Source organism: Siphateles boraxobius, unplaced genomic scaffold (genome assembly GCF_051911475.1).
Source record: "Siphateles boraxobius isolate OS27281-9 unplaced genomic scaffold, OSU_SipBor_1 77, whole genome shotgun sequence".
NCBI lineage: Eukaryota > Metazoa > Chordata > Actinopteri > Cypriniformes > Leuciscidae > Siphateles > Siphateles boraxobius.
Genome location: NW_027509205.1, coordinates 10,247,149 through 10,261,518, shown reverse-complemented (window position 1 = coordinate 10,261,518; position 14,370 = coordinate 10,247,149). Strand labels below are relative to the sequence as shown.

Below are 14,370 nucleotides of genomic sequence, written 5' to 3'. Positions count from 1 at the left end.
TATATATATATATATATATATATATATATATATATATATATATATATATATATATATGTGTGTGTGTGTGTGTACAAATACATGTTATCTGGGAATCTGGAGGATCTGGAGTTTCTGTATGGAGGAATTGTCTCTGATCTCTTGTCAGCTGTTCTCCAAACTCATCAGGCATTATAGGACAAAACTAAGCTGTTATCTTGGCAAAAGGAGATTGCAAAAAGTATTTAATAAAAGGGTGCCGATAATTGTGGCCAACGTGTTTTGTAGAAAAACATTTATTTCATAATGTGAAATGATGAAATATTTCATAATTTTGAAATTATGAAATACAACCTTCCCCACAATTCTTCTACTTAATTGAAAGGTTAGATTTTTGCAATTTGTTTGCAAAACCATCAGATTTATTTTTTACAGCCATTTTTGATCATATTTACCAGGGGTGCCGTTAATTTTGACCACATAATTCTGTGCCGTTAATTCTGTGTGTGTGTGTGTGTGTGTCTGTGTGTATGTGTGTATGTATGTAAATAATCTCAAACAGTATTCCGAACATGTTGCATATTTATTGTAAAATAATTGTGGAGTTTAGTCTTTTGAGTAATTTGCGGTAGCATCCGTTACACAGCTGCACTCCAATGTGAACAAAACTAAAGTACTAACATCCTTTTCTCACGCTGTGCTTATAAGGCCTTGGAAATTGGACATGGGTCTGGTTGGGGGTTGGAAATGCCAGAGAGGGGTGTGTGTGGGAGTGGATAAGCCTCCAGTGCACTTCAGCAGTGCACATCTGTCCTTTCTAGTCATCATTATTACACTTTGGAGGTAGAGTGTGAGTCACTTATTAGCAGAAGAGTGGAATTCCAAGCAAGCTGGTCATGACCATCTCATTCCATTTGTATCGCCCTTGTCTCTTTGCTTATCATTTGTTCATGGGCATAGATATGGTGTATTTGGTGTCTTACCTTGTAAACTGCAGCTGGGTAAACCAGGCTTTCCTCCAGGCTCAAACTTTTCTTGCAGAACTATGCGATCTGATGTTGCTTTTTGTCTGTTTCTTTACCTTTCCTGAGGAACAAACTCTTGGCATTGTGAATGGCATAGTTGGAAAGTAAACAGTGAGATTCCTTTAACAGTGGAATGCAATATGTGTATGTTTGCCGGTGCTGTCATTTCCTTTGGCTAGGTGAACTTAAGCCTTCTAAGAGAGTTTGAAAAGTCTGTTGTCATTTACTCGCCTTCATGTCTTTTGAAACCTGTTTGACATGACATTTCCATACAATGAGTAAATGGTGATCATGACTGTCAAGTAATATTTTAATGAATTACAATTTCTTTCTAATCCTCCCACAAAGCTGTCATATGGCTTCAGAAGACTGGAAAATAGCACACAAGTTGTATGGGCTACCTTTAGCATGTTTTTATTGTGCTTTCTTTCCTTTTGGAGGTTGACAGCCCCTGGTACGAAAAAGAGCATATGGGTATGAGTAAATGTGAGTAAAAGTTACCTATTGTTTTTACCTTGATACCCTATAACAATAGTCATTATAATCATCATACTGTAATGTATTTTTCCTTTTAGCTAAGTTCTGTCATATCTGGAGAATTAAATTAACACATACCCATTTACTAATTCTTCTCACCAGAAATATGCTACATTTATGGATGACAACAATGACAGAATGTCTCGTTTTGGGAGTACTCCATCCCAAGGGACAGGGAAGCAGGCAGTGATCACCAAAGGTTCGCTGAGCAGCTTCAATTGAAAGAATTTTGCCAGTCAGCGCTTTCCTTTTGAAAATGCTCCAGGATTGTTGTTTTAGATTGTTCAGTCAGGGGAGAAAGGATTTGGGGGGGAGATCAAGTTATTTATTTGCGGGAGCCATTTAAATGGGAACTGTGGCCATGATGGAGATGCAGGGAAATGGGAACTGGCGGGCTATGAAGACCGAAAATGCCAAATGTGGCATCTTGCCAAACACGTATACAAAAGTGAAGATGAGAACTGCGGTGCAGAAGGGACGATTGAATAAAATCATCAAAGCTTTTATTACTGCAGAATTATTATAAGCAGAAGACACTGCTGCTGGTTTGGAGTTTCTGCCAAATGCGCAAAATGTTTCCGAAGAAGCAATGTATAATGTTTCTCTCATGTTTATTATGTTGTATGTTTTGTCTTGAGTTCATCAGTTTGATTATTCATACTTTCTTTTTATTACATTAAACTAAGGCATAGTTCACCCAAAAATGAAAATTGTCATTAATTAATCACATTCATGTCATTTCCCAACCCGTAAGTCTTTCGTTCATCTTCGGAACATCTTTTGGGAGCTTTCTATCCCTCCATTGAATTTGACAGCCTATGCAACTACCACTTTCAAGCCCCAGAAAGGTAGAGAACACATGCTATGTCAAATATGACAATACATGCATCTAAAGTGGCTTAACCTCAATTTTACGAAGCGACATGAGTGCTTTGTTTGTGCAAAAAAGCATAATTTACCACTTTATTTACAAAATATTAATCTCCAGTGCGCTTTCACGCATCAACATCTGCACTTGTCTTGCATCAACACATCACGCATGCACTGCGTCGTGGTGCTCTTCTGAACATGAGTTGGAGATTAATATTTTGTAAAGAATCGATAAATGATGGAGGTTTATTTTGCGCAAACAAAGCACTCACGTCGCTTCACAAAATTGAGGTTAAACCACCGGAGTCACATGGATTAATATAAAATAACGGTTTTATTTTTTGAATACATTAATACAATTATTTTATTCCTGTCTTGTCAAAGCTGAATTTGAGAAATTATTCTAACATGCTAATTTGGTAAAAAAAGAAGAAATATTTCTTATTATTATAATACATACATCAAGTGGATGTGTTACCATACGTAACCATTGGAGCAGTATCAACAGACGTTTTTTCAGAACATTCTTCATTTGATACATTTTCAGGATTCTCTGATAGTTAGAAAGTTTAAACCATAATTTATTTGAAATAGAAATCTTTTGTAACATTATAAATCAGATGTAAATTTGTGAAATCCTGATGTCCTCTTTTGCTGTGTAACATGTAGTTTTATAATAATTACAAGAGGTTTTAAATGTGCTTTTTTCAAAGACTAGTTATGTCTGTGATTTGATTAATTAATTTATTTAATTTTTTATGACCTCATGGGTTTGACATTAATCTCTGCATGATAAAGTATTTCCTGACTGCCAGCCCTGTGTTAATGGGTTAGGGTGTTACCATGGAGGTAAAAGGTGATCACCTAGATCTTTGTCCAACAATTTTATGTTGGAAGTGTACCGTGAGTGAGACTGCAGCGTCTAAATACTTTTTAGGGCAGCTGTTTACATTCATTTCATGTCTCTGTGATGGGTAAGATATGCATTTTTTTTGCATTCACAGCACAAAGATATGACATATCTCTTCTTCCTTCAGTCGAGACAGAAGGCATTGTGTTTGCAGCTCTCTTCTGTAGTTCTTTTATACCTCGGATTGTGTTTGGAGATGCTCATTTCAATCCCATAAATTGTGGTTTCATTTGTTTTAACTACAGGTGGCTCAGAGTTCTAGAGTGTTGGATGAGGTGCCCTTGCCAGAGGATTTAGAGGAGGAAAACAAGCGGCCGGCAGGATTTGTGGATGATGAAGAGTACTATGATCCTTCAGGAGGTGAGACCCTCTGGATGCTATTGCTGAGTACCTATAATAAAGGAATAGAAATGTTCATTATGCCCGACTCCTTTTAACCAAAACAAAGTATAAAATTGCATAAACGCATATTTTTTTTTTCTAGAATTATTTAAAAATAAACTATTTTTTGTTTAACAAGGACACATTAAAGGGGTGGTTGATTATGATTTCACTTTCCTAATTTTAGTTAGTCTGTAATGTTGCTGTTTGAGCATAAACAACTTCTCCAAAGTTACAATGGTCAAAGTTCAAAGCAAAGGAAGATATTTTCTTTTAAATAAATCGTTTTACGATTTATTTTATTTTACGGACTACAACAATTGGCTAGTAGGGACTACACAACATTCCTCCCGGGTTAGTGACATCACCAACCCTACAATTTACATAAACCCTGCCCCCGGGAACACGCATGTTGAGAAGAGGGAGAGTTGTTGTAGTAGAGCACATCTGTGAGTCTGCTCAAGCTGTCGCATCCGTCTTTTCACATGCAATACAGTGTAACACAAATGCAATAGTCATTTCACTCCAATGTCACTCTGTATGCATCTTACAACCGTTCCCACACGACCGATTTTATAGATTATCATGACAGAATATGCTAATCAAAGACATGAAGATAGTTAACTCTAAAAACAGCAACATAAATTAATCAACTTACCATTCAAAAACGTCCTGTTGCATTCTACATGATGTCTCTTCTGCAGACTCCATCATTGTCCGACTCTAGTTTAAACATAAAAGGCAGAACAGTTTTGAACACCTTAGTGCTTGTCTGCGTGAGGTAATCGGAGACACACACACACACACACACACACACACACACACACACACACACACACACACACACACACACACACACACACACACACACACACACACACACACACACACAAACAAACAAAAAATCTTATCAACCCCAATTTTTTGAATGTTATTATATATTCAAAAAACATCTAAAACTAGTTGACCTCACTGATTAACAAGTTCAGAATGCTTAGCTTACGTAGAATGCAGGCTAGCATTCTGTAGAAGTTTGAAGTGTTTTGCCATGATTCACCATTCTAACAGGTCATTTTTCTGAGTATTTTTGTGTTTAACTAAAAAAAAAACTAATTTCTTCTATTTTTTTCTTTCAGATATCAGTGGAGAAGAGGATGGAAGCACTCCTGAGCCGAGTACGGTTGATCCAGGCACGCTTATGACAAGTGAGAATTTTTTTCTTTTTTTTTCTGGAGAAGTATTAATTTACAACATGACAATAGTCACACATTTCATATCAGTGTGATAAAAGAGATGCCTCAACAGATCTTGCTGTAAAAGTTGAATGCGTTTTAATCATCTTCTGAGGCGTTATATAGAGTTGTTGCGTGTGCTGAATAGTGTCTGAGTCACATCCTGTCACCAGCCTTTGCTCACAGTGATGAGACGGCATCGTCATCACAACAAGGGCCTCAGATTTGTGCCAGAGATCCAAACAGTATTCATTTCTCTTTTCATTAGATGAGATGCAGAGGTGTAAACATAGTGGTACACATGAAAGTCAGTATAACAAATCGCGCCAGTCATGGAGTGATTTCCTCACGTCGCATGTTTAATTCTCGCCTTTCATGATCTGGTAACATGTAACTCATTTTTCTTCTCTTTGAGTTTTATTTATGTGTACGTAAATGGTATTCTTTTGTCACATTTTTACAGAAGTTCTGTGTAGTTATATTTCATATATTAGGGTCCAAATGTCTAAGACCACATTGAAATATTTGATTCAAAATCGAATATAAACCTGGAAATATACAATTTATATATAATTTAAGAGTCTGTAAAATTTAACATGACAAAAGATTACACTATCATTCAAACGTTTGGGATCAGTCAGATTAAATACAATTAATTCATACGTTTATCCAGTTAGGATGCATTAAATAATTCAAAAAGTGACAGTAAAGTCATTGCTACAAATATCGATTTGAAATTATTTAGCATAGAAAACCCCACAAAAATATAGCACCTCAACTGTTTTTAGCATTGATAAGAATAATGACTGTTTCTTGAGCAGCAAATCAGCATATAAGAATTATTTCTGAAGGATCATGTGACACTGAAAACTGGAGTAATGATGGTAAAAATTCAGCTTTCCCATCACAGGAATAAATTACATTTTGAAATATATTCAAAAAGAAAAGTTTTTTGAAATTGTAATAATATTTCACAATTTCTCTGATTTTACTTTATTTTTAATCAAATAAATTTAGCCATGGTAAACATAAGATACTTTCCACTCAGACTATTATGCTAATAATATAACTTAAGGAACAATTCTTTAACAATTCATCTCAGACTTTTGATTACCACTACTTTCATTAGTTTCATTTCTTGTGTTGTGTGGCATCCAGCCTCATTTTGAAAATAGACCTTGCGTAATTTAGATAAAACATGCTGAAAGTGTCTCAGCCCCAGGGTCAGACTGGCTGCATTTTCCCCCTCCAAACTATTCTATCTTTGGAACAACTTTTGCGTCTGTCCTTTTGGAGGCAGTCTGGGCCATTGTATTGCATGACATCATGGTGGAATGATTGTTTTGGTAAGAGCTCTGCAGTCCGACACCTGAGCTATACTCCCAAAATAGCACTGTGTGGACACCTCCACACGGATTAGGAAGGGATATTTCTGTTGTAGCTTTAGCGTATTCAGAAGATGGACTTCCAGAGAGTGACGGTGTCAACTAGAGGTGCCAGATCTACTGAATGAGTCAACTCTTAAACATCACCTCTCTGAGACCCCAGGTTATGAAGTGACTCCAGTCTTGAAATTCTTAAAGCAAACATGGAGCTTGGTAAATTTAGAAGCAAGTTTAGTAGAGTTACCATCCCTCTAAGATTGAACTGGAGCATGTTGATCTGATGACCCACTAATAATATTTGCGGTTCAGCACGCCACATGAGGTTGGTTTGAAGTCAGGATGCTTTCATTTATCTAGGCATTTTTCTGATCACAGTGGAATTGGTAGATTCATAACAAATAAACATCTTTTAACAAAAATATCTGCCACACAATGTTTTAAGGCTGGATAGGCTGAGACTATGAGTCAGCCAGTGGTAATCCCCCTTCTAAAGGGGGAAGTTTATTCTCTAAAGCCATTTATAGATCCGTGCCTGACAGCACTTGGGAAAGAACATTTGACTTCCCGGAGTGGAGTATTTGTGGATGTCCAACCTGTGCACTCTTTTACAAAGGTCTGTGTAACCACCTTTCCTTCCCTATCAATGATGAGAGTTCATATCCTGCAACTGTTGCACCTTTTAGGCTGCATCCTGTTTTTCTGATGCATTTTCCATCCATACTTTCACATTTGGTGTCTGCACTTGAAATAGTTTTATACGTAAGCCTAAGTGGTCTTTACTGTGAATTTTGGGACTGAGAGAATGTTCTGTCATGAGCAAGGTTATCATGATCGTGTTGATTATTTTTTTAAATATAAGTGTGCTATGCTCTGAAGAATAGACCTTCAAATGTGTATCTTTCATTATCTCATTCAAAGATGTTCAACAGGGAGAGGGAGAGAGACTTGAGCATAGACTCTTTTTGCTTTCCATTTGAATGTCATTGCTCTCTGTGAGATATATATATATATATATATGTGTGTGTGTGTGTATATATGTATTTTTTCTTTCCTAAGGATAATTCTAGGCCTTTTGATGTGGTCAATGGAAGTGGTTGTAGCTTAGTGGTCAGTAATTCTGTGCTGGTAACCCAAAGGTTGTTGGTTTAAACCGCAGAAGGGGTGATTTATGAACTATAGAATTTTTGAGGTCTGTCAACAATCTACCCGTGAGCAAGACACTTAACCCCAGGTTATACTTGAGGAACTGTCCCTGTAGTAAGGCATTTGTCAAATTACAAAAATGTGATCTTTTCAAAACGCATGATTGTGTCAAGCACTGGATAAGCAGCCCAAAGAAATTCTATCCGGCATCTTTTCTTTATCAGTCACAAACCCCCTTAGCATACAAGAAGACTCTTTAATCTGAGCCGCTATATTTATTTCTGTTTATTTGTTTGTCTGATAAAGCCTGATGAAGACATGGGATGTCTCCTCACACTCTTTTGGCTCAACAGAACCTCAGTTTCACAGACCCTCATACAGACCCTGAACACAGGAGCTGAGGAGACCAAGGTTACCATAGCATACAGACAGTTGCTTTCAGAGACTGGCCAGGAGATAATTTTGAAATGTGGCCACGAGAATGCATATTTCAACACCTCCACATGGAATTTGTGTTTGAGTACAGTGCTGGCTAGGTGAGAAGCTCGAAGGACCAACTTGTTAATTTAAGTCATCTACCCATAAACATAATCTGAGGGTTTCTGGCAAGATGAAATCATAGATATTAACTAGATTTCATTTTACATCTGTTTCTCAATTCATGTAAATGTTTTCTTTGAAAGCTCTGGCTTACTCTGCTGTGTTGACATATATAATAATATATTAACCTAAACATTATTTCTATTTGAATATTTATTTATTTATTTTTAACATGCATGCCACCAATACATTTTTATAAATGCTATATAAATGTTATATGTTTTAAAAACTTTTTAAACTAAACTTTATTTTTGTTGATTTTATCCTTTGAACGTATTCTGCATGTTTATCATTTTACTGAAGGATCATTTTTCATTTTATTACTGAAAAGTAAAATGGTTCCTTGCACACAAAGATTGAGGGCCACTTGTGCATGACTCTTGGGCTCTGCAAAAGTGAACCGATGTCAAAACATCTGATGAAAGATGCAGAAGTGTATAGGGTCCTAAAACCTTCCAGAAAAAAAGGCCACCCAGGTTTCCATTCCTTCCTGTCCTGGTCGTGCAGTTGATGTAATGTTGTGTGTCAGGCCCGTAAAGATGATAGTTATACAGCAGCATTAGGAGACGTGGATGGGCAGCTGCGGTTATTTTGGTTTCCATGTTGTTGAGATCTCACCTTCTCAGAGGAGGCCATATACATTCTGTCAGAAAGAGAAAAGAGCAAAAATTGAGAAAATGAACAAAATGTGGTCCTGACCTAATAAGAGTCACTGGTCTGTTCTGATAGGATCATCATGGAGAGCAATAAAATGTTCTATGTATATTGATTGATTTCACATATATATAAGTGTGTGTGATAGAGTGTCTATGTGATATGTGTCTATAAACTTTTTGAACAATACCCGTTCTTGTCTTAGAACAACTTTGATTAACTTTTTTGATCCACTTCAAATGTTGACTAATGTGTGTGTGTGTATGTGTATATATGTATATGTATGTATATGTGTGTGTATGTGTATATATATATATATATATATATATATATATATATATATATATATATATATATATATATATATATACATATACATACATATATACATACATGCACATTTATGTTATGTTCATATAGTATTTAATTCCATTTTACTTTTTATTTTGTTTTAAGTATAATATTTACTGAGCAAAATGAAGCCACATCCACAAGTGTCACCTTTGTATAGGCAATGATGTGAGCTCAGGTTTATTTTTTTATTTTAAAAAAAAAATTAATAACTAATTAGTTTAATAATATTATCAGTAGTATTGGCTTACCACTTATTCTTTAATGTAAAATCTGGGTTCTGAAGCCAGTTGAGAACCAAGTTTACTGAACAGAATTTCCTAAATAGCCATTCTCATGAACAGCTTTCATCCCTTAGATACTGCCACTCATTGTTATGGCAGCAACATATGCGTTGCCTTGGAAAATCTTGTCCTCCTCCATAGGAAACATTGCTTTATTTCTCTCACTGGACAAATTTGCAGTCACAAATGTCCTTAAAATATGAGACTCACAAAGACACAGACAGTATTTGAAAGTCATTGAGGTTCTAACCCATTGCTGGCTAATAATCTGCCACATCTGTAATACATGTAGAAAGATTCAATTCAGAAGTTATGATGATTGCAATAGTTGACCTACAGTAAATGAGATCATTTTACTGCTAATGGAAACATCTTTGGGTTTCACCACAGCTAAGCTTTTTTTATTGTACTTCAGGGCTTTCCTGCAGAAGGTCTGGAAGTGTTCATAATCAAAGTAATAATCCATCTTTTGGGAGTTATAAAGTAATGCACAGCTTTGGTTCGAGTGGCTAAACTAAATAAATAATGTTAATTGTTCAAGTGATCAAAAGAACTTAATGGAAGATACAGTAGCGAGAGAGAGACGGACAAAGAGAAAGAATAAAGTGTGTTCGTGCTTGTTTTATCTTTAAAGGAAGAAAGAGTGCTCGCTTTGTCTCTCTGTGAAGGCACACTGAAGGCTTTGTAGTGTGAAATTGTCAGTAGCAGTTCAGTTCAGTACATAAAAGGACAGTTCTAATAGTGTCGCTTCTTTCAACTCGGCACTTTGATTTTGATGCAGGACGGCTTTGAATTTGTGGATACCTCATTAACACCACTTAGCGTGGGATGGAATGAACAGCAATACATAATCATAGCAATTACCAAAACTATCTCTCAACCACATGTCCACGATCACTCAGATGGATGTTCTTTTATATTCTCATAGAAAGTTTGTGAGAATGTGATGGTATTTACTTGTGCTTGTTTTGAGATCAATGATATTTCCAGCTTGCCTTGAAATACTTTTGCATTGTTTCCTTGTAGGCCTTGTAGTGTAATAATTGCCGGATATATATATATATATATAATAGAAGAATGTAATTAAACTATTAAAAATTGTCATGAGGGTGAGTAAATAACTAAATATTCTACAGTGGAAACGAGAAGTGATTAATCAAATTCTGACGTCGAGACCAATTATCTTTGCCAAGTCTTCAAGAATATGAGAGCAAACAGGATGTGCCCGTCCCACTGGTAGCCCAGAATATATCTTTTCAACTGGTGTATTTGTGAAAGAAAAGAGTTAAAACTAGACCGTGGAAGTTTGGATCTTGGCTGGAGTTGAGGATATCCTGCAAACTACAATGACTTAATGAGATCCCACCATGATAATTGTAGCTGGGATTTAAAGCAGGCTGAGGGAATTCTAGCGACGATCTGTGTCTTCATAGAGGTGACGCTGCATATGATCAACATCTGTCTGGCTCAGTGGTTCACTGACAATGCTCTGCTGTGCCAGAGGAATGTGACTCTTAAACGCGCACAAATCAAAATCTGCCATTCAAAATAGAAAACATGCATCAATTAAACCGTGTCTTCTGCAGCTGGGCTGCTTCTACTGGATCTCATACTTATTAAATCTTGGATGTATCATAGCACTTCATATCCATCTAATGTTCTGGTTTACACTTATCACAACACTGAGAACGAATATGGTCAAATCTGCTGTTCTTCCTCTGTTTTTGTCTCTATTGTTTCCCCACCGTCCTTGAAATAAAATCTCCTCCACACACATCCTGCCTCTTTCCTCTTATTCCATTCACGGTTTGCACAATAATTTTCCTTTGACCCTTTGACCCCAATGCCTCTGTTCTTTGTCCATGTTTCGGTCCTCTGGGGACATCTTGAGCACTGAGCAACGTGAGTACAATAGTCGTGTTCTTAGCTGAACTCTTCAATTACCCGACATTATCTTTGATATGGTTGATTCCCTAACAATGCAACCATTTTAACCTTATGTATATAAAGGTTGTCTCTTTTTTTTAAAAAAAATTTTTTATATGTTTGTAACACCCTGTTTTGCTTTATTGATTCTTTCCAAGTGCTTTGAGTTTTCTGGGTCAGTGACGTCTGAGTGTTTATGCTAAATGTTTAAAAAGAATCTAGCGTGTGTCGAATTCTTATAAATGTACTCTGTGTTCATGCTGGTTTCATTTGGTTTTTGGAAAAACATGCATGCCATTTTCAAGATAAATAATAACGTGTGTTATTCAAGGTGACATCTTAATCATTATTTATAAATATATATTTTTATAAAAGTTAAAAACATTTTTACAAATCATGATTAATTCATTAATTCTGTTATATAAAGAATTTTGACAATGTTTATCAATAATATTAATAACAAAATTGTATAAATATCATTACTAAATATTGAATTGCATTTTGAGGAGTCGCACCACAAAGCATAACCCTGTCATAAAAAGGTGAAATTTATGATATTTTAAGAGAATTATTGATCTCTGCATAAAGTCCCGAGGGTCTTCAAAGGGGCCACAGGATGACTTAGATTATTTTGATATATGAATAATAATTTATTGATTTAAATACCTAACTCTAATCTTTAAAGGCTGAAATGATATTTAAATTATATATTTATTGTTGTCCCCCTCGGTAACTATTTATAGTTCTTGAAACTTCTGGAATCACAAAATGATTTGTGGTTAATTCATTTAATATATAATTTTAACTTTAATGAATTAATTTTTTTTTTTGAAAACATGCATCTTTGCCATTATCAAAAAGAAATAAAATACAGAATTTTAATATTGTGTCTCAAAGTTTGAGAACCATTTCTCTGACAATTTTCAGGTTTTTTCTTTTTTTCTGTATGTTTCTCCCCCACATGAATTTTCAGTTTTACGCTCTAATTTATGCATTCACCATTTGCTTGTAGATCTCCGAGCTGTAAACACAAGCTAAACGGGTTATGCACTTCCATGCTTGAGGGTGTTAAACTCTGTTTAGCACCAGAACGACAAAAAGATGCCCTGCCAGCTGGCTTTGTGGCATTGTGATGGATGGAGGTTTTCCTCTCGCAAATGTACATTTGACATTTGGATGGTTTGTGTCTGGGAATAGACTGGTGAAAAATCAGCGAATCTCTGTCCAAGTGCATTCCAGAGTCGCAAAATAAGACCAGAAGACTACTTCGAGTGAAGGCTTCTTGGGAGAAGGAGTGAGAGGAGTGAAGGTCAAGTTGAAAGACTCATGCTTTAAAGGCCAGACAGGCCACATTGGCTCAATCGGCTCTTTGTCTTCCGCACAGTCCTCCGTGTGTCCCGCTGAGGACTCGGTCCACAAAGCTGCCAAAGTTATGCTGTTGTATAGCGAGAAGAGTTTATGAATTAAGCATTTGGAAGGCTTTCATTACACTGTCCTTTCCCTTGTCCGAATGCAGTTTCAGTGCACTCGTTGGCGTTCCACAGGGGATTTCCTAAATGGAAAGACTGAATGGGCTTTTGCTCTGTTCCAAAGCGAGAGTGTGGTTTTCTAAGTTGCAGCCTTATTAGCGAGAGCAACTGAGACGAGATTATGGGCGCTGGGCAGTCTGTGCTCTCGAAAGAGAGAGGCTGATGCTTTTACAGTGTGCCCACACAAGTGATTCGATTAATCACGGGTCTGTGCCAACACTTTGACGGGACCTTTTGATGTTTCCTTTCCTCTGTCCAGGCTGTAATAGTCCGGCCATGGTGACATTACAGAAAATACAGACAAAGGCAGTCAGTCAAGACCTTCTGACACTCTTACTTTTGTTTTCATCTCTCTCGCTGTCCTTTAATGACCTGACTTTTTTTTTTTTTCGGTAATAAGACTTCTCTTCTGCAGAAATGGAGGATGCCTCTAATGAAGCAGGCGACCATGTGTCAGTGTTTTGCACAAATAGAAAAGATTAAGCTCTCTGGGCCACTTTTCTAAATCGTGATAGCACGAAGTGCGAATTTTCAATAAACTGTGTTCATGGCAAATACATTTGACCGGACGGTGACTGCAGGTGTCTGGTTTCTGTGAAAAGCAAGTTAATTAATGTCTGTGATTATAATGTCAATTGGAATGAATCTATAAATACATTAGAAAGAGTAAAAGGTCGAAAGAGTCTGTTTGGGATGTGTGTGACTTGTGTGTATAAGCTGTGTGTCCATTTGGCAGACGCATTAAACATGACCCTGCTGGAGAACTATTTTTGCGAGTGGCAGCTAACTGCAAGAAAGAGCTCAAATATTGACTTCCCTTCTTTTCAACTCAGTTTGACAAACTGAAATCGGATAAACCCACCCAGACGAGCTGCCGGGAGGGCAGTAAAAAGGCTGGAGCTTTTTAAAGGTTAATGTTTAGACTCTGTGCTTAAGCTAATAGCATGTATTTGTTTTTGGTATTGAACGGCAACTTTTGGAGTTGGAGCCGCCGATGCTGAAACATTTCCTGAATAGATGTTGTAATGCTGTTTTTCTCAAAGATTATTTGAACTTTTTATGACCGAATTTATCTATATCATACATAAAGAATATTATACTATACATACTATACTATACTATACTTAGTTTGTTTAGGCTGTTCTTTCTGGTCTCCTCGAATGTCACACAAGCAAGATATATCTGTACTATATATTGATCATCGGTTATCGGCTGGTATCAGAATTTTATTTTTTTATGTATGTGTATGATAGTATATGTAGAGTATATTTCCTCTATTTTTTTTTTTACATTTGCTGTCATCTAAGTCTCTTAAAGTTCATTTAAAAAAAAAAACACCAATACTTTAATAACACTGTTATGTGCATTCTTTACTAAATTTTATACTGTACATTATAATGTTGTGATACCTAAATTAACTTGTATAATTTAACATGATTGAGTTTAGTTTTTTTTTTTTTTTTTTTTTTTTCATTTGCTAAATTTTAACATTGGACTTTTATGATCAATACATTTAGTTGAATTATCAACTTACTGAAGGAAATTATAATATCAGTGCATTCTT

General features: G+C 36.1%; 1 protein-coding gene across 9 annotated transcripts in view; it reads left to right on the top strand.

Annotated features, from left to right (window-relative positions):
* The window catches only part of hspg2 (heparan sulfate proteoglycan 2), a 110,936-nt gene that overhangs the window by 28,551 nt on the left and 68,015 nt on the right, over positions 1 to 14,370 (top strand). For all 9 annotated transcript variants that reach the window (XM_077218762.1, XM_077218760.1, XM_077218761.1 and 6 more), the window contains exons 2-3: positions 3,567 to 3,681; positions 4,839 to 4,907. In XM_077218762.1, the coding sequence (XP_077074877.1) occupies positions 3,567 to 3,681; positions 4,839 to 4,907 (184 nt within the window). The remainder of the gene's footprint in view (positions 1 to 3,566; positions 3,682 to 4,838; positions 4,908 to 14,370) is intronic.